The sequence below is a fragment of the Cibotium barometz genome, chromosome 63 (assembly GCF_041138505.1).
Source record: "Cibotium barometz isolate CiBa-2024 chromosome 63, ASM4113850v1, whole genome shotgun sequence".
NCBI classification, from domain to species: Eukaryota; Viridiplantae; Streptophyta; class Polypodiopsida; order Cyatheales; family Cibotiaceae; genus Cibotium; species Cibotium barometz.
Window position 1 is genome coordinate 31974952 of NC_141108.1, and position 20927 is coordinate 31995878.

At 45.9% G+C, this 20927-nt stretch overlaps 1 protein-coding gene across 2 annotated transcripts in view; it reads right to left on the reverse strand.

Moving 5' to 3' along the window:
- The window catches only part of LOC147603954 (uncharacterized), a 46619-nt gene extending 27979 nt beyond the window's left edge, over window positions 1-18640 (reverse strand). Inside the window, exons 1-2 of one of the 2 annotated variants that reach the window (XM_086796004.1) lie at window positions 17980-18640; window positions 17778-17865 (exon numbers count right to left, since the gene is read on the reverse strand). In XM_086796004.1, the coding sequence (XP_086652130.1) occupies window positions 17778-17865; window positions 17980-18371 (480 nt within the window). In that variant the 5' untranslated portion in view covers window positions 18372-18640. Of the gene's footprint in view, window positions 1-17777; window positions 17902-17979 lie in introns of both variants that reach the window. The other variant, XM_086796005.1, reaches the window with a different exon arrangement.
- Between the last annotated feature and the right edge of the window lie 2287 nt (window positions 18641-20927).

Consider the following 20927-nt stretch of genomic DNA (forward strand, 5'->3'; position numbering starts at 1 on the left):
TTGTACCTGTTGTACCAACCATTGTACCTACTGTACCAGCCACTGTACCTATTGTACTGGCTGAATGGAGAGCTGAACCTGTTGTACCAGGTCTATTGCATGTGGTTTTTGGGAAAGAATTAGTACCGACAAGGAGATATATGGATTATATTGTTGGCTCGGCATTTCTACAGCCTGCGTTACGGCTTGGTAGCCTCGTGTTGGGCTGTGTCATGGCATTTGTATATGGATAATCCGGCATCTCCCGTGGGGAGAGTAAGGCCCTCAAAGCTTGTACATGAAATTATTCTCCTTGGGTAATAAAATACTCCAAGGGGGGGGTCAGCCCATTCCGGCCTCTATACGGTGTCACATGTGCAAGCTCCATTTTCAACATTTGTGGATATTTTGTCCAGCTTTTATGTTTTACGCAAAGTGATGATGGATATGTGTTAAGGTTGTGGCCATGTTTAAATGTTTTAATATGTTTTGATGGTATCGACAAGTGTGTCAAAGGCCCTAGTCCCCCGGTCACCCGCGAGTTACGTTGGTATCACAGCATAGGCTTTCTTGGAAGCGGAGGCTTCCTTCTATCAATAAGGAAGAGAAAAAATTTCAAGTGGGGACCACACTTACCATCACTGCTGTTAAGCATGGCCAGCCGCTTCATAGCTTATGAAGCAAGAGCATGAGCAATAGACAGCTTGTTGATCTAACGATTTATGAATTCACAAAATTTTATCTTGGAGGTGTGGAGTTGGCTTTATGTGCACACGTTTAGCGCTCTTTCCATATGGATATTGTGGATTGTATTATCAAGCTTACAAGCAAGCTATATGGAGATATATCTCTGGATATCTTAAGGATATGGTGATGAGATATTTCTTTTGGCTTCATGACCAACCTGGCAAAGAAAAGGTAAGTATACTTTGAGTTTGCAAAGTTGGTGCTTTTGCTATTTACTATGAAGTGTTTTTGATGTTCACTAATCCTTGTATAGCCATGCAAGGAGAAAGGTGGTGTTGTTTTCCTTGAGATGGTTTCAGGGAAACATTGTTTATGGCTCCCTTTATTGGGATGGATTATATCTATGGATATTTCTTTCTTGGACGAGATTTATATAGATATTGGGCTTCACAAGCAATTTCTATGGACGAATCTATCCCAGTTTATAGAGAAGAAATATTTGGATATCTCATGGATATGATGCTTTTATGGATAAAGTCCATCTCTACTCCAAGGTGTGTGGTTAGCACGGAGTATGTGGTAAGAGTTATGGTATACAAGGATTATGGTATACAGGTCTATGGATTCCTGGACTTCTTTTCTAGGGATTTGGATCTATCTCACGTTTATGGATTATTCTTTTTGGCTCCCTTTATTTGGGATGCATTGGACTTATAAAACTCATGGTTCACATACCCTGTGTAGTGTTCTCTTGTCCTACGTGCTCTCTTGAAGTTTGTTTCTACCATGTGTGGGTGGAACAATAGAGAGCAAATGGAAGGGGAACATGGGCACTTCAGAGGGTAGTGTTGAGCACAACATACCGTGTGTAGTGTTCTCTTGTCCTACGTGCTCTCTTGAAGATTGTTTCTATCATATTTAGGTGGAACAATAGAGATCTGCTCTCTTGAAGATTGTTTCTACCATATTTGGGTGGAACAATAGAGAGCAGATGGAAGGGAACATAGGGTAGTGTGAGTTGGTGGCCGAAATGCCTATAAACTATGTGTAGCAGAAATGCTTATGAAACACCAAGCTATCTATGCCTGCGAGTGATTGTTTTATCTTGTTACTTGAGCCCACCTCTCATCCAAGGTGTGGTCAGAGTACCAACACAGAGTGTAAGTGGTAAAGTGGACATGACGCCTGGTTGGCACGGGACTTATGTCAATGCCAAGTGTCATGTGGACCGATGCCTTGTTGGCAGGAGACTTATTTTGTCTCCCCCATTTACTTGGGACATGGATTATGATATCTGGACTTATGGGACTAATTTGTCTCCCCCATTTACTTATTATGATATCTGGACTTATGGGACTGTTTTGTCTCGCCCATTTATTTGGGACATGGATTTATTTTTTTTTAAAGCCATATTAGAATCACTATCTCCCCATACAGAGGCCAAGAGATTCATTGTTCATCTCACCATGCATGTGGATTCATGTTGGGATTGTAAGAGGGCAATTCAATGAACACTCCACCATACACGTAGATTCGTGTTGCGATTGTGGAGTGAGTGTTTCATTGTTTCCACACCATGCTAGTTGATCAAAGTTGGGATTGTATGGGAGAACATGGGAACTATTGGGATTGGGAGAAAGAATTGCCAAAACTATGGAGAACCAGCTTTTCTGTCACCATGGTTTGTGCTCTTGAATGGCACCAGTTTGTGTGCATAGCACATGTTTTTGTGCGAGGCACTAGTTTCTTGTGCATGGCACTTATTTAAGTGTCTTAGCACCTGGTTGGTGATTTTCATTGGCATATGATTATCTCATTGATATTGGTGATTGAGACACAATTGGCTCTTGTGCCGGTCCTGAAACTTTGTGAGGAACTGTCGTAGTCTTCGGCCTGAGCCATGCTTGAAACGGTGCAGAAGGATCTGTTCTGGAACCATAACTTCTACTTCATCAACAATGTCTGGTTCCGTTTCATCTTTGACCTCTGAAGGGGATGGACTTGCATATGGCTTTAACCAACTGACATGAAATACATCGTGCATAGTCCAACTCGGAGGTAGCTTTAACTACATAGACCCCTCATTAATCTTTTTCCTGATGGGAAAAGGTCCAAAGCTCCTAAAAGACAACTTTGGGCATCGCTTGCCCACCTGTTTCAATCTTTGCTTCATAATCCGAAGATAAACCCAATCCCCTTCCGAAAACTTCATATCCCTTCAGTCTTTATTGGCCTGTCGAGTGTAGGCCTCTTGCGCTTTAGCCAATCTGTCTTTTACTGACTCTAAGATCTCCTGGTAAGACTCCGTCACTCTGTTCGCCTCCGGTACTGAAGACGAAGTCATGGTAAACAACGACTGGTAAGGTCTTCCAAACGCTGCCTCATATGGAGTCCTACCAATAGCTGAAGAAAAAGAATCATTCAAAACAGCTTGAACTAAAGGCAAATACGATTCCCACTTACCTCGCTCATCGTGGACATAACACTTTAGCACATCAAAGGCCAATTGGTTGTATATCTCTGTCTGGCCGTCTGTCTGTGGGGAGGAATGCACTCGAAAAATTCAACTTAGTACCAAAATTATCAAACAATGCCCTCCAAAAATGACTGGTAAACTTGGCATCTCGGTCTGACACTATGGTTCTAGGAATCCCGCCAATTGGGTACCAATGCCAAATGAATAACTGGGCAACATCCTCGGTGGTCACATTGGCCCTGCAAGGAATAAGCATAACACATTTGCTAAACCTATCAACAATAGTTAAGCACTACGTATTACGCTTACTCGGACTGGGAGGCAGTTTTTGGAATGCCTCCAACGCTCGTGGAGTCATTCGAATCTTTTGCCTTCTTGTCTTCACTCCCTTTAGCAGATCGGTGAGATCTGCCGAGAGGTCAGAAAACTTGTCAATGTGAGTGGAGTATGCCTGGCATATACCCACAAAAGATCTAATGTCATAGGCTGTCTGAGGTACTTCCCAGTTGACAATCTCGGCCACTTTACTGGATCAAGTCGAATGCCTTCAGCACTAATTATAAGTAATGCACCTGGAACAGATAAAATTCTGACTTCTTTTCATTGACGTAGAGCTCGTTGCTTTCCAACAACTTAAGGACTTTCTCCACATCAATGTCATGCTGCTCAACCGTAGCTGAAAATATGAGTATGTCGTCCAGAAATATGAACACACTTTCCAATCAAATCCCGGAAAACATGCATCATCATGCGGTTAAATGTAGCTGGGGCGTTCGTCAAGCCAAATGGCATGACCACAAATTCATAGTGGGCCCATTCCGTATGGAAGGCTGTCTTGGAGATGTCCCCCTCCACAATCCGTACCTGGTGATACCCACTCTTTAAATCCAGTTTTGAGAACACCTTTGCTCCATTTAGCCTCTCGAGAATATAGTCAATTCGCGGCATCGGAAATCTGCTCTTGATAGTCAGCTTGTTGAGTGCACGATAATCAACACACAAATGGGAAGACCCATCTTTCTTCTTGACAAATAAGATCGGTACTGCAAATGGCGACACGCTGGGACGGATGAAGCTAGATTACAACAATTCTTGGAGTTGGCGGTCCAACTCCGATTCCATTGCCTTGGAAAGGCGATACGGAAACTTGCTCGGGGGTTCCGAGCCTCGGAGGAGTCAATCCTGTGGTCCTCTGGTCTGGATGGAGGGAGCTGGGGAGGGAGGTTGTCTCGAAGAAAAATCTTCTGGAACTTTTCAAGGAGAACCAAGTACTTCTCGGAAGCACTGGCCACCGTTTGGGCTGTCTGGATGTAAATCATCGCACACTGTGCGCCTTTCCTGACTGCTCGCTTAGCCTGCAAGTGGCTTATGAGCGGAAAGTTCGAAATTCCTGGCTCACACTTAATGGTCACCGGGGCGTTTGACACATTCCGATCGATCTGGAACATGTGCTTGTCCCACTTGACATCAGGGAGAAACTTGTGAAACCACTGAAGACCCAAAATTATGTCTGCTCCTACAAGAGGGGCAACCATAAAATCATGCACAAACTCTATGCCCTGAATCACTAACTTAGCACCTAGAGCTTCATACTTGACGCTCGTTGTCATGCCTGTGCTAAAACCCTCAACCTGTTTGTCCACCGAAGTCAGATCGAAACGGGCACGCCTAGCAGCTTGTTCCGTGACCACATCCTCCATGCTGCCGCTGTCAAACAAGAGAACGACTCTTTGGCCACCTATGTAGCTAAAGGACTTGAGAGCAATTCGTTGCGCTCATACTCTTGGTATGGATGCATTGAGTGCTTTCATATGCTCATGTTGTACCACCAGTCGTGGATCCTGCGGGATGCCCATGGGCGTAAGGCTTGCGAGTAGCCCTTAGACTGTTACTTTAGAGTAGGTAGAGCATCTTGAGAAGCATACTGTTTGCGAATGCATATATTGTTAGAAGTCATCTCCTGTCCAGTTTTATACACCAGGGCCTTTGTTGTGGGTGAGCCCGCCCTTATCAGGTGTTTTATCATTTTTCCTCACTCCCCGCATTTTTCCCCTATTTTTTCCCATTTTTCTGTGGCTTGGGAGGCAGCCCTGTAGTGGCAGGTGGACACTAAGCCTGGCCGACTGCATCTGTGAGATAGCCGACTGCACCTCATGAGTCGTAGGACTCTCCTGTTGCTGGCCGACTTATCTTGATGCTGGCCGACTGTGTTTTATCCAGTCGTGAGGCTTCTTGTGTCCAGTCGGCTGCCTACAGCAGGCCGACTGCTGATGTGGGGGCATATAAATAGGCCCCCAGCCCCCACACCACATTTGTATCATATTCGGGATCTTCTTGTGTATATCAGAGCAGAGTTCCACGCCTACATCTCTCTCTCTCTCTTGTGCTGTTTTTCTGCCTGCGTTTTTGCTCTTGTGTTCCCAGATCTGGTCATCATTTCCGCTGCGTATTCTGACATGGTATCAGAGCCTAGGCTCTAGATAGGTCTTGGGATTTGTGTGAGCAAGAGGGGGACTGTTTTGTGGCTGATTGGTGGACTGTTTTGGACTGTTCGGGAAGAGGAGAAGCAAGAGGAAGGCGGGCTGATTTGCTGGACAGCCACTTGCAGGTTTTAGTTCTTCTTTGTTCCCACCCACCCACCCTTTTCAGTGTACATCCCCGCAATGGCAGATCTGTTTGAGATGGCCGAGAGACATGTGAAGATCCCGACACTCCCCACGTTCCCAGTGGACCGTCAGTTGGACGGGAGCAACTACGGCATATGGAAGGTGATGATGGAATCTGTTCTGGAGTCTTACGACCTCGCCGATTTCGTCGTTGTTGGTGTTCCACGGCCGGAAGTAGAGGAAGGGGAGTTACCATCGATCCGAAAGGACCGGGAGGCCCAGACACAGATGTGGGATCGTGTCAGCGCGCCAGGGTCCGTTCGTTTATCTTTCTCAACTGCACACCACAGGTAATCAATCATGTAAAGCATATGACGTTGGCCAGAGGTATATGGCAACATTTGGCCTCACTTTACAACAGGGTATCGCCCATGAAGAGGATTTCCTTGGAAGTACAGATGCGGGTTATGAGCCCTGCAAAGTCGTCGACGATGCGGGAGCATATTAACAAGCTGCAGGCTCTTCAGTAGGAAGTTCTTCAGGCTGGGAAGGAGATATCGTCAGAGGACATGGCCATCACGTTGCTGTCACATTTGCCCTCTTCGTACTCAGCATTTTACTCGTCTTTGATTACCAGTGACAGGCTCAGCACCATCACGTGGGAGGAGCTTGTGCCCATGGTCCTGGACCAGGAGGAACGATACACGAACCCTCCTCAGGGTGGAGGTTCAAAGGCCTTTACTGGCCAACGGTCGACAGGCCGTAACTCGGGCAAAGGGAAGGCTTCATCGGAGAAGTCTTCTGAGAAGAAGTCCGACGCTGACCGCGAGAAACTGAAGGCAGAGAGGACCTGTAATGATTGTGGCGAGAAAGGCTACTATTGGAGGCAGTGTCCCAAGCGGAAGACCGAGAAGGGCGAAGATTCCTCAGTAGCAATCATGAAGACTCCGGCTTTTGTGCACCTGGAGGTGATGGACACCGATGTTTCATTTTCTTCGGGCAGGGAGGAGATTGGAGGACTCTCCGCAACAGATACTCGGGAGTGGATTCTCGATAGTGGTGCTTCCAGGCACATGACTCCTTCCCGTTCCGGTTTACAGGATCTCTGCAAGCTTTCTGGTCATATTCTTACTAGGGATACGTCCACTATCCCAGTTCACAGTGAGGGCAGGATGGAGATAGTTCCCGATGGCAGAGGGGGGAAGCATTCCTCTCAGGTGTTGTATGTTCCGGCACTTGGTTTTCATCTGTTGTCAGTGCATCAGGTTTGCAAGACTGGCGTACGGGTGGAGTTTGATGAGCATTTTGTTGCTCTCCGGGACAAAGCAACAGGCCAAGTGGTTTGGGAAGGTGGAGTGGAGAATGGAGTTTACAAGCTTTCAGCACTCTCTCTCCCAGGTCCTCAGGTTTGTGATGAGTGGCAGTCTGGTGTGGATACGTTGCAGGTGCGGGCTTTCCGAGACCAGGTGGTGGATAGCTTGCCAGTAGATGGCAGCAGTTGGCAGGAACTTTCCATAACTGGTGCTGGTAGTTCTTGTGTTCGTCAGTCAGAGGAAGCTGAACAGGTCACTCATGCTCTGATGTCTCGTAGTGTTTGGCATATAGAACTTCCAGAAGTTGAGGATGTTCTTTCCACGTGGACCTTTCGGAAAGCCAGGCAGGTGGCAGGTGCTTACTTGCAGAAGGAGGTGGTTTCTCCAGGCTTTGTGGTTCCGGATTCAGAGGGGGTGGTTGACAGGTTTCATCATGTTTCCAAGACTTGTTTGTGCACCGTAACAGGTGTTGATCCTTGTGAGCAGTGTGATGTCTCTGTGACTCAGAAGATGTATGGTTCATTGATCTGGTTGAAGGACACCAGATTGGACGAGAGCTTCCTGATGAGGCAGTTGAGCTCATGGTTGCAGATGTCTCTTTGGGAGGCAGGATTGCATTTCTTGTGGTTTCTGCGGCATGCGAAGGATCATGGACTCTTGTACACAGAAGGGGGGTTGTTGGATGGAGTCCGACTCCGCGGTTGGAGTGACTCGGTTTGGGGAGGAGATCCGGACACGAGGGGATCTACTTCAGGCCCAGGAGCAGTTTTACGGAGCAGTTGGAGACAGTCATCTTTTGCCTTGTCGAGAACAGAGGCAGAGTACCGGGCTGTTTGTGATGCTGTTTGTGAGGTGGTGAGGATGCAGAGGTTGCATAGCAGGTTTGGGCTTCCACTGGAGGAACCCATGGTCATCCAGAGGCACTTTGTTTGTGAACAGATCGTTGCTGATGACATCTTGCTGGAGTTCTGTTCGACGGAGGACAGTACGGTGGACCTCTTCACGAAGTCGCTATCTCAGGATTTGCTCAGGCGGCACCCCAGCTCCCAGTGGTTGGTTTCACAGCCAGGAGCTGAGAGGGGGTGTTAGAAGACATCTCCTGTCCAGTTTTATACACCAGGGCCTTTGTTGTAGGTGAGCCCGCCCTTATCAGGTGTTTTATCATTTTTCCTCACTCCCCGCATTTTTCCCCTATTTTTTCCCATTTTTCTGTGGCTTGGGAGGTAGCCCTGTAGTGGCAGGTGGACACTGAGCCTGGCCGACTGCATCTGTGAGATAACCGACTGCACCTCATGAGTAGTAGGACTCTCCTGCTGGCTGCTGGCCGACTTATCTTGATGCTGGCCGACTGTGTTTTATCCAGTCGTGAGGCTTCTTGTGTCCAGTCGGCTGCCTACAGCAGGCCGACTGCTGATGTGGGGGCATATAAATAGGCCCCCAGTCCCCATACCACATTTGTATCATATTCGAGATCTTCTTGTGTATATCAGAGCAGAGTTGCACGCCTACATCTCTCTCTCTCTCTTGTGCTGTTTTTCTGCCTGCGTTTTTGCTCGTGTTCCCAGATCTGGTCATCATCTCCGCTGCGTATTCTGACATATATGTGTCATGCATATGTGTGCCATATGTAGAATGATGCATGGTTTTGTTTTTGGCTAACACATGTTACGTGTTTCCACTTGGTTTTAGACTTTTGCTCCAGGTTCTGAAGGAGCAAGCAAGAGTTGTTCGTCACTTTGACGTGACGGTGTGACCTTATTGTGCAGGATGATTTTTTTTCATCACCCAGATGCACTTGAGGGCCTTTGCTTTTGTCATATGGGGAGTCTTTGCTCATAAGATGCCTTACTGTGCCATTGAGTGCAATCGAGGACGCTTGCTATTTTTCAAGAGGGGGGTATGTCACGACCCTGTGTTTTTCTCTGGACAGTATGCAAGTGTGCACGCGGACATGTGGACAGTGTGAATGGCATCATTATGGAGTTTAAAAAAAAGAAACCCATGTGTGGACAACCCCATGTGGGGGGAGGGGACAAAAGGTTTTAAAAACCTTTAAAAACATTATAATCCCCTTTATGAAAGTAAACGTGGCCCATATGCTATTATTGGGGCCACGTGTGTTTTTTTCCAAAGAGGGGCTAGCGGGCAGAAAAGAGGCGCCTCTTTTTTGATGAAAAGGTGCTTTTTCGTTTGGGAGGGCTCCTCGGCTGGGTACACAGGAGGGCATACTTCCCATATGTTATCCATTGGAGGGGGTGTTTTGTTGGGAGATTCCTATTGCGACAATGAGGCCATTTGTAAGTTTTATAGCCATTCTAATTCATGGGTCATATGGAAGTGAATCTTGTAAAGAAGTGGATGTATCTGTGACTACCATGTATGCTACTTTGGGAGATCTCACCTCTGAAACTTTGTCCTTGCCTTTGTCTTTGGTGTTGTCCTTGTCAAATGCTTCGGAAGCATCTTGGGCTTTATAATTGGCTTTGGCTACTCGAGAGCTATCACAATGAGCAAAGCAGCGAGCCTCAGTATGACGTGTCTTGCCACAGTAATCACATTCATTGCTTTTGTCCTTGGACTCCTCCAAAAAAAGCGTGCCTAGCTTGGTTGGTTATGTTCAGAGCTATTTGGACTCAGCTTAAAGTTCTTGACTTTAGGCACACAATCAGGCTGCGGAATCAGCAATGCTTCTCTCTTCGCAAGTGGCAGGCTCCAGGGTCCTTTTGTGCGCAAGCACATACAAGGCTGCAGGAGGCGGACACAGCTCGTGCAGGCTGCAAGGTCCTTTCGTGCGCAGGCACACAGGGCTGCAGGAGGCGGATAGAGCTGGTGCAACAAACTGGCGGGCTGAACTGCCATGTCTCTCTCTCTCTCTCTCTCTCTTGCTAGGAGGCGGGGCTGGATTGAGCATGTTTTCTCTCTCTCTTTGAGGACTGGCAGGACTGGACAACAGGGAGCGTCGGGTTGGACAGCAGCCTGATAGAATGTGCAGCGGAAGAAGGGAAAGTGGAAACACAGGAGAGAGAGAGAGAGAGGGAGGAAACACAGGTGAGAACCTGCTCTCAATATCATCACCAAAAGGAATACATGTCCCGAGCAAGAGGGGAGAACCTCGTAAGTGAGGGACTGCAGCTAGACAAGCTAGGCAAGCAATGAAATATGAGGGAAGCATGCCGGCTATATATACCTTTACATGAAGGCAGCCGACTGGTGATAAATATCTCCATGACTGGGAAAAATACCCAAGACCATAAATGGGGAATAAATATGGGTAAAATACATGTGAGAGGTGACAAGCCCCTCAGACTAACATGGTCAACCCTAGAGGCTAAAATAGGACACCAAATAGGAAGCCAGCAAGTAGGGGATGATATCTAACACCCCCTCTCAGCACACCGGATGCTCAGCAAACTCCAAGAAGCCAGAGACGCCATCCTCGATCAAAGATAAAAGACTGTAGAAACAGGTACCAAGAAAGCTCCACGAGCAATCTCCTCAGCAACTCAGCTACAAAAGCAACAGAACAAACTGCCAGGTACACCGCTCCTCTGGAAGAAAACAACCATATAGGCTGCGACGTGCTGCTCCAAATAATGGTTCCAAACCCAAGTGTAAGAACACTCCCCGAAGTCGAATGTCGTGTATCCAGCCTGGAGCAGGTATGAAAAACCTCATAACCAACCAAGATCAGATCCTGTATATAATCAATCCTGGGAGAAGCAAACTGCTCCTCACTGGAACCCTCAAAAGAAAGAGTCAATCTACTCCAACTCTGTACCAAGAGTAGCCAAATGTTGTATAAAAGCATCCTCTCAAAAGGTCGGCATCACAAGATGTAAAGACTCTGTAGAAAAGATGGGGTCCATCTGCTCAAACTCCATAACATGAGTTGCCCAATGTTGTACATAAGTACACGCCACTGAGGTGGGCATCGCAAGATGAAAGGACTCCACATCCCCCTCTGAAGAAAAAAATCGTCGGACTGATATAAGTCCAACCTAATTCTGATCCAAATCCAAAAAACTCTGAAAGTACCCCTGTGTCCCAAGCACGGTTAGCAACCACCCACAGATCCAAAGCATCCCACCGGGTCCAAAAAACCATCCTCCAAAAACAACAAGCCAGCAAAACTCGCAGGGAGAGGGGCATCCTCAGAAGCATCACAAAGAGAGGCAAAGGTAGACTCCTCACAATGAGGAAGGGAAGCAGGAATATAGACTGCAGTGGTAACAAAGTCCTCAAAAGCATCACAGATAGCAGAAGACTGATCCAGAAGTAGAACCAGATCCCAAGAATCAGCAACAAATAAAGGATCCATGTGAAAGGATCACACCGCAAAAGGGCAAAACACCCTCCTTGTTTTGCAAATACTGCAAAGAACACAAGCTCGGACACAATAAACTCTGCTTAGAATCTCTGAAAAGATCACTGTCCTCCTCCAAATAACTGTAACCTCCTGTCAAAGAAGAAAGTCTCCACAGATACAACACAGCTCTCGAAACTGATCCTCAAGTGAAGTAGCCGGAGAAAGGCCCCCTCTGAGTGTAGAAAACTCCTGTGGGAAGCAAAACTGCGACCAAAACACTGCTATCCAGCAAAAAATAGCACTCCACCGCCAACAGAAGGCAAGGAACATGTAGAAACCGGGAAACCGTTTAGGCCAGGAACAAAACACAGGTATAGATGCTCCAAAATCAGCAAAACACTGACTGAAAACTGAAATTCAGAATCCTCCTCAAGTACCAAACTGCCTCCAAAGCCACAATCCAATCAAGAAACCCCCTCTACAAGTGATCTGTGTCCACTGGAGAAGAAAATGCAACCAAACAAGGGCTACAAACCTGAAAATTCAGGCCAACCAGTGTCCACACCTCCTATGAGGAAAAACGCTGAAGAGAAGGTACCTTCGGGTCCAACAGATGAAGCCCAGGTGAAGGTAGAGCTACCAGCAAAATCGGTTCAGAAAAACGCAGCAACCATGGCTGCAAATCTGAAAACGCAGAGGTATAAAGGGCTGAAACGCTGAAGCCTCGGATCAAGAACTGCTACAGAGAACAATCAGGGGGTGGGAGGGATGGCACAAGGTAACCAGAAAGGATGGGCAAAAGGGAGCCCAAAGAGCTCCAAGATCAAGGCTGGGAAAGCAAGCCCAAAAAGGCAAAAAACGCAGCCTGTTTGGGATAGCTATGTTGCTGTCCAAACCTGAAAAAAAACGCTTGAAAACCCCTGGAAGGTGCGACAGGTATGCTGTCCAGAAACAACACCCTTGTCAGGCTGCCAAGAAGGCTGAAATCTGACGCCCTGAAGAGAGGAAACTGCACCCTACTGAATGGGTATCAATCAGCCCTTGAAGAAACGCAAGCTTCAACACATGAACACAAAAACGCAGATCTGTCCATGGGCAGAAAAACGCAGATATGAAGAGGTATAGGAGGGAGCATTGAGAGAGAGAGAGAGAGAGAGAGAGAGAGGAAACAGAGGTGAGAACCTGCTCTCAATATCATCACCAAAAGGAATACATGTCCCGAGCAAGAGGGGAGAACCTCGTAAGTGAGGGACTGCAGCTAGACAAGCTAGGCAAGCAATGAAATATGAGGGAAGCATGCCGGCTATATATACCTCTACATGAAGGCAGCCGACTGGTGATAAATATCTCCACGACTGGGAAAAATACCCAGGACCATAAATGGGGAATAAATATGGGTAAAATACATCTGAGGGGTGACCAGCCCCTCAAACTAACATGGTCAGTCCTAGAGGCTAAAATAGGACACCAAATAGGAAGCCAGCAAGTAAGGGATGATATCTAACACAGCCTTGCCCATGTGTTTTTCTTTCTCTCTCTCTCTCTCTCTTTTGGGAGGAGGGGTTTGGCAGCTTGGAGAGTGGATTCCAGGGACTTTTTATGGGCTATTTTGTTTGGCAACAAATTCAGCTATGTGCTTGGGTTTCCGACTGCAAGTACAAGTCAATTGAATGTGTTCCTTGGCATGGGAGTGATGCAAGCTTGCATGGCTGCATGCTCATGGAGCATATTGTTTTCTTCCTACTGGAAAGGAACAAAGGGACCTACAGTTATGGGCATCTCTATGTTTCCAGATGTTTCATGAGGGAACAGGTAACTAGATGTATGCCATTGTTGGCACTGTTGTTGAATGGTGTTGTGAATGGTTCTGTATGGAAACAGGACAAAGTTTTCAAAGGAAAACAAGCCTAAGGGTTTCACATGGAAACAGGTCGTAGGTTTCTCGAGGAAACATGTTTCTGGTTCTCCAGGAGATAGGTCACATGCAGGCATAAGGTACAAGAATGGACACATGTTTGGTACAGCCTTGCTACTGATTGGATAGAGGACAAGGAATCCATGACAAAGATGGAAAGTACCCTTGGAAGGTAGAGAGGGTTGGTACAGGTGTGTCAATTGTATGGTATGCTGTGCTGTGATGCGAGTTCTCTTTTGGGAGACAGTTTGGGAGTCTGTGTTGTGATGCAGAAGCATTGGATGTGTCAGGGTGTGATGCTGTTCAAAGGGTGAGAGGCTATGGATGGTTGTGGCAGCCCTGATCATGGGAGAAAGCGTCTGTATGCAGACTCAATGTGTGAGAGTCTTTTGATGTGAACAATGGCTGGACTTGTTTGTGGATGCCGAGTGGACAAGAAGCCATGATGCAAGGTCTTTGCAGGCTTCAAGTTTCTACCGTGACGGCTAAGTTTCCAGCCTTATTGTAATCAAAGCTCTTATAATTAATTAAAGAAATACCGCAAGGGACGCCACTGCGTTTTGAAGCCAATCGGTGTCCGTGCACTGTTTACAGGAGCACTCTAGCTCCCCCTGTTTGTTTTCCTTTTCTAGGTCCTCGATGGTGTTGAAGTATTTTGTGTGCAAGTTTGTTTTTGCACCGCCCTTTGGTTTTGTCTGAAGACCGAGGCCGATTTACAGCTGTTATACAAGGGTTATCTTGAGCTCTTGGTGAACTCTGATTATATGGGAAGGATGAGAAGAGGACACGTGACTCAATGACATCACCAATGATGTACAATGCCAACTAAGAGCATCTAAGGCCACCTCCTACCTCTCCTCAAATAGGATGCCAACTTGACCCAAATTTGACTAGCTTATCTAGTCCTTTTACACCATGTAAAAGCACCCACCACAACGGTTAAAGATAAACCTAAAGATAAACCATTAATTCCAATAGGCATCAAAGCAGGCTTTGTAGTAAGTTGTGTGAATCTAATTTAGAGAATGGCTCAACTTGCAAGGAATGCCCCTCAAGCATGACCACCACTGCCGTCTGGCAATGAAGAAAAGTTGGATGGTGCCAATTACACTCTCAAAGTTCAAGATGAAGGCAATTTTGTCTTCATAAGAGTTGTGGGAGACAATTACCAGGGTGGATGGAATGCCCTTTGCTATACCAGATCCTACGGATCCAATTGATGGAATCTAAAATCTTTGCCGGTCCGTGCACCACTAAACGGCCAATCCAGTTCTCAAGAGGTGCACAAGTCACCCTAGCCTATATATGATTCGACTTTCCCTTATTTCCGCTTATGGGTCAATACAAGGAACCGTCCACCCATGCATCAACAATCCCCTCCAACCTTGCAAGAATTGTGTCCCCAACACCAACTCAAATAATTCTGCCGTATCTTGCTCTTCTTTTGGCGTAGAGGACAAAAGATGCAGATTCTCTCTGTTCTATCGTCACAAGCGTCAATAATTATGTTATGACTCTGATTCAACTTGTCTACGACTGCATAAGCTTGGGTGATTCTAAGAAATCAGTATGAGACCACTTATCAGGACAAGGATGCAAAACCTTGAGAATCAACTAGCATTGAAGAAACTAACATCCAAATGATACAAATCTCGCATGGCACATAAGTCCCCATGAGAGGCCACTGAAACTGCAGCTCCAATGGAGAAGCAACAGAGCAATTCATCACAAGGATAAAGAATTTGCATGAAATGGCAAGAATTGGGATCACTATGACGACCTCAACTCTTGCACACAAGTGGATAAGGGTCCTTTAACAGAGGTAGGACGGTCTCCTCGCATCACTCAACACACAGGTCAGAAATCCACCTCTTATATTTGAAATTTATGTGTGATACTTCTAGAGGAGAAGATTCCTCAAAAGACGAGCGATGGTGGGCATTCTGCTTTCTCCACCAACATGAAGAAAGGAAAAGGTAAAGGCTTCGATAAGCCCTCTTCTTCGAAGGAAAAGAAGAAGAAAAAGATGAAAGTATTTATAATACGACAAACTGGTCATTAGCAGAATGACTACAAGAAGAGGTAAGAAGATGGGAAGAGTGGCCCTTTGAAGCCCACCAAGGAGTCAAGTAAAAGTGCCGGCAATTAAAGAAATTTGTGCAAAGACAAACCAATCAACTTTGCCCGAGGATCATGGATCATCGATAGTGAAGCACCCCTGCATATGACCTGTCGGAAGGGAATGATGCCAAATGCCAAGCTTGCAAGCGCTGCAGAAAAGTGGAATTGTGGCACATCTACCCATTTTTCAAAGAATGCCAAATCCATGTGAAGCTTATATGATGAGCAAACAACATCAGCAACCATTTTCACAAGAGGCCAGCTTCAGAGCAAAGACAACTCTTCATCTAGTCCATGTTGACCTTTTGTGGTAAAATGCCATTGCTCTCGATAGTTCTTCCTATTTCATGTTGCTCGACTACAACTACAGTAGGAAGGTAAGAATATATTTTCTCAAGGATAAGGATAAGGCATTAAGAAACTTCAAGAATTGGCTAGCAATGGTCGAAAAAGAGGCAAGAAAGAAGCTAAGGATAATTCGGACTGGTCTCGGTGGCAAAGAATTCACTTCAACGAAATTCAAGGCCTATTGCCAAGAGCAAGGGATCAAATGTCACCTTACCCTACTCATACTCCAAAGCAAAATGCCATTGGATAGTGGTCGAGATGGCTCGGAGTAGGCTCGAGGGGAAAGGGTTTCCTAGTACCTTCTAGGCCAAGGCAGGTGACACTAAGTGCACTTCAAACTTCTCAACAAGAGTGATACTAATGCAGCCAAGGGATGAATCACCGAAAGGCCTACTCTGGTAACAAGCCTTCATTTGCTAATTTCAAGACTTTTGGAAGTGATTGTTTTATGCATGTTCCAAACTCAAACAAGACCAAGGAGGATCCAAAAAGCTGCAAATGGATACAGTATGAAGTCTGGACTCAAAGGGTTACAAACTCTATGATCCCCAAGAAAGATGGTGATGAGCCGTACCTCGTGGCACCTAATGTAATAGTTCTCCCAGTAATGTCATTCATGTTGGAAAAGCATATGCTCAATGCTCCACCTCATGTTGTCACTATGGGGGTGACAGATCTATTTTATAAGACCCCCTATATTCACATGCATCAAGCTTCAGATGCATGTGTCATGACTATTAAGGCCATGTCAAAGATAGCTTAGGTGAGAAAGGTGACCATTGTGAACCCTATTTGACAAAGGAACAGGGTCAATCGAAGTTTTGGATTATCAAGAAAGAGCTCTTAGTAGCAGGCAGATTTGCTTATTGCTTGGAGGGATTGTTTTTGAGGTTGAGAGATGGTTGGTTCTCTCAAGGTGCAATGCCTGAATTTCCTTATGTCAATTTGGCTGTGTGGTGGAGTTTCAACGAAAAAAGGGAATATGCTATGTCCTATATCTGGGTTGGCACTCAATGATGATTTTAGACTATTGCCTAAAGTCTCATATGTACATTACTGAACAACACGAGCACTTGGACTGCAAGAATCACATTATTATGACCCAAAAAATGTGATCACTAGACTATTTGATCCTACCCAAGGGCTTGAGAATATCGATCTGAGGATGCCCTTACTTCACCTTTCACCTTTCACACTTTGCCTTCTCCAAGACGCAATCCTTACAGGCCTCCCTTCAACAGCTAAGCTAGCCACAAGGACCAGCAAGTTGCAATCACACGATAGGACAAGTGAAACACATAAAACAGACATGCTAAGACAGAAGAAATAAACCCCATAGAGCCAAAGCTTTAAATCGCAAGATTAGCCACATGCACAAAGGATCAATCACCGTTTCAAGAGTGTGGACCACCGTAGAGCAATGGATCCAGCGCTGCACCCAGTTGCACACCACACTCCATCCCACAATATAAAAACTATCCATACCGATGGTTCATGAGAGACCGTAACATCTGAAAGAAAAAATGTTCCTTTGATGCCGAGAAGGAGCTGTCTTCCAGGGTTGAGGGTAGTGGAACTTAGGAAGAGATTGAAACCTGATACTAGACCCATCTGTGGCTGCGGTAGCGTATGATCCGGCTTGAAGATAAGGTGTATGACACATGGCCACTAGCTTGTGTACGTGCTATGGGATCTAGGTCAGTAAAAGTGCCAAAGCATCAAGATGATCCCCCCACCCCCTAGAGGCACACATCCAAAGATTTCCACCCTGCAATATGTGGGAGCCACAGCAACATGGCACATAAAGCCAGCTCCACGCCAGTGAAGACGAAAGGCCCACAAGCACATGGCCAGACACGGTGTTAAATGTACTCTTGGATGCTTTACAGGCATCCTACTACCAGAAAACCGTCTCCTGGTGCCTGATCAACTGAGTACAGAAACTTCCCCATTATACATGTATGTACACATTAAAAGAATACATTCGTTTTCTGACTCTCTAAGCTCTTGGGTTTTTTTTTTGTACCTGGCATATAAGATCTGCAAAAAGGTTCAGAATGCCTGCAGTCAAGCTTTTGATGATGAGAGGATGGTCTTCCAGCATCTCCATGTACCTGACAAGTCACTTGCGTGGGGAAAGGAAGGCCCCACTGTTTACAATCAATAATGGATGACCCGACTGCTATTGACAATGTAAACAAACACATCATGGGAAGTTTTGTACAAACCTGGCCCACAAGCTGCCAAATACTCCAATGCCTCCAGCCTTGCCATAAGCCCCATCTCCTGAGCTTCCACTGCCCCCACCCCCGCCCCCGCCCATTCTGCCACCGCCATCACCACTGCCCCCATCATTCCCTTTGTAGGCCTGGCACACCTTCAGCCGAAGTGGGTTGTAACCATTGGCGTGAAATGGGAAGAGCTGAAGACGCTGAAATGGGTTGTGCCCAATAGGACAGGCTCTGAAGACAAAGGTGTGCTTGCCTGGAAGGTTTAGAGACGCGAATGGGTGCAAGCTGTCGGACGCGTGTGACCCACTGCTAGAACTGCAGGAGAAATGCGATGCGGCGATGGAGACCATTGTTGTTAAGATTCGCGAAGGGGACAGTTCAACAGACATCAAAATCCTCCCGCCATTTCTCCCTTCTCTCTTCTGTTTCTCTGATTTGCCGCCAGACTAGGGCGTATGAAAGTCCAAGAAACGACAAGGGGGAACAGTGTGCTGCCGCAGTCACGTGGATGGGCCACGTTGGACGGAGATGAGCCACGTGTCGCCATGGCAGGGACAATCCTCTTCAGCACTTTGCAACGATGGATATCCTGATCCAAACGTGTCTATCACAGAGACGGGTGCAACAACCGTTACACGATCTGGGTCCCACTGCAGTTTATGCCCTCAGCGTCCCTGTTGCGCTTGACGAAGCACTCGGTGGCCAAACAGAGAAACTGCCTTGGAAGTTGGGAGCCCAACCAAGGATAATGCAGCACAGCTACTTCCATTTCTTGCATGAACAACTCTTTGGTGGCTAAGGTCCATTGCTAATAATCAAACTAAGTAACTTAAGCAAAAAATACTTTCACCTACAAACCGTCTCCAAGTACTTAAAATTATGTAACCCTCTTCATCCAAGCAACCTCCTTGGCCACTCATAAAGACACCTAACCACCTACTCACTCTTATCCACACCTTTTGACCTCCTTCTAGACTCTTCTTCATACACCTACATTTCACCAAACAAACGAGGCTTTGCCTCACGAATCTTACAATAAACACACCCAATCTGATGTGTACAATACACACAAATCTTGCACACACGCTTGTCGGTGTGCACTTATACTAGTGTCTGCTCCTATTAGTGCTGGCATTTCAACAGCCTCCAAAGTCGCTTCTATGAACTCACAATGGTAAACTATCATGCAACAACACAACTAATAAACTCCTACCACTATGTCTAGGTGAACACTTGCACCTTCATACACAGAATATCCATTACGTATGCCTCACATGGACACAATTCTGCACAACCATTGTATGGCATTCATAACCACTCACATGCCTCGTCTTGGGCACCGCAACATGGACTCTACATGACCCATCAAAATGGTGTCTCAATATGCCTTGTGGTTCTCTATGGTCACTCCAAAACACAAGTACATTGGCCTTCCCTTGGCCAAATCTGTGTAAGATGCCAAAAAAATCCAATTGATGGCGATGGCGATGGCAACGGCGATGTGGCATTCTTATGGTGTCATTTCCAAGCCACCACATCTTGGGTCCCAAGAGTGAATCCATCAAGGGTTGATGTATTGTGCCGATGAAGAAATTCCATCATGGAGAGGCTCACATAAAGGTGTGTACACCGTGTGCATTCCCCATAGAAATGGGGGAAATTTTAGTTTTTCGTATGAATGACCTACTACACTTGGGGACTTTTTACACCAAAATTACACCTTAGCCAACTTTCAGTATTAGGGTTTAATCCACCAAAAAAAGGATAAGGAATACTTTTCTTTTATGGATGAATTTTGACCATTGTAGTTAGTATTGTCTTGCTTATGTTGGTGCTATGGACACTAAAGAAGCTACGCACTGAAGATGCTAATTACCATTGTTGAGGAGAGCACTAATTGTAGAACATAATGAGCTATTGTTTTGCTCATTTGGACTATTGTTCAGAGAATGGGGTTCTTGCTCCCAATAGCTATTTAGCTTTGCTTGAAGACAAAAGAAGCCTTCAAAGTTGGGTGCATAACAGGAAGAAAGGAGGGTGGGAACAAACATGGCTAATGGTAAGTTGTGGTAGCAACTGACGATGGACAACGTAAGGGCATTGATGAAACTGTATTACTCATGTTTACTACTTTTGGAACTACCATATTGAGTTGAAGAAACTTGCTAGTTATCGCTTAAGTGCTCACAACACACAAGGCTTGAAAAGCTTCTATTTGCCTCTTCTTCCTTTCTTTGTTGCGTGGGCTTAAAATGTGGGCAATAAGGCGAGGATCTCCTCTTACCTATGGAAGTCAAGATAAAACATGAGAAAGTGTAAAAGACGACCCACTAATCTCACAACAGAGGAGGCTTAATCGCACATGACCTAATCCTAGATTCATATTTAAGCATTGTTATTCACCAAAATGGGAACAATCTACTGCCCCTTTTACTTAACAGAAGGAAGGAAAGATGTAAGAGTCAATGTTAGGGCTTGCGTCTAGCCAGTTAATGGTGACACCCCCTTCTTGTGGGGGAGCTGGGCTTCTACCTTGCACACCAAAGTCACTTTAATGGTGCCTTGCCAAATGGGTGAGGAGTAAAGAGGAAATGAGCTATGGAAGAGGAAAGGAGCTATGGAAGAGCTCACCTCTACCTTAATGCCAAGGGTTCTTGCAAGATGGTGGAGAAGAAGAAGAAGCTACCTAATGAGAGTGAGAGAAGGGGGGGAAGAGCATAGATAAGCAAACACCACACACGATCCACTTTTGCATGCATCAACTATAGAAAGCATGCAAGCTACCAACCCAAGAGCACAAGAAGCCTCAATTGTGAAAATGGGATTGCATCCTTTTCTCATTATTCAAACCTCATACTTATAATGGTTGACCGCTTGGGGAACATCTAGGGGACCCAAAAAGCTAATAGAGCATAGGCTATGTATGTACAAAAAAAAAAGTTAGC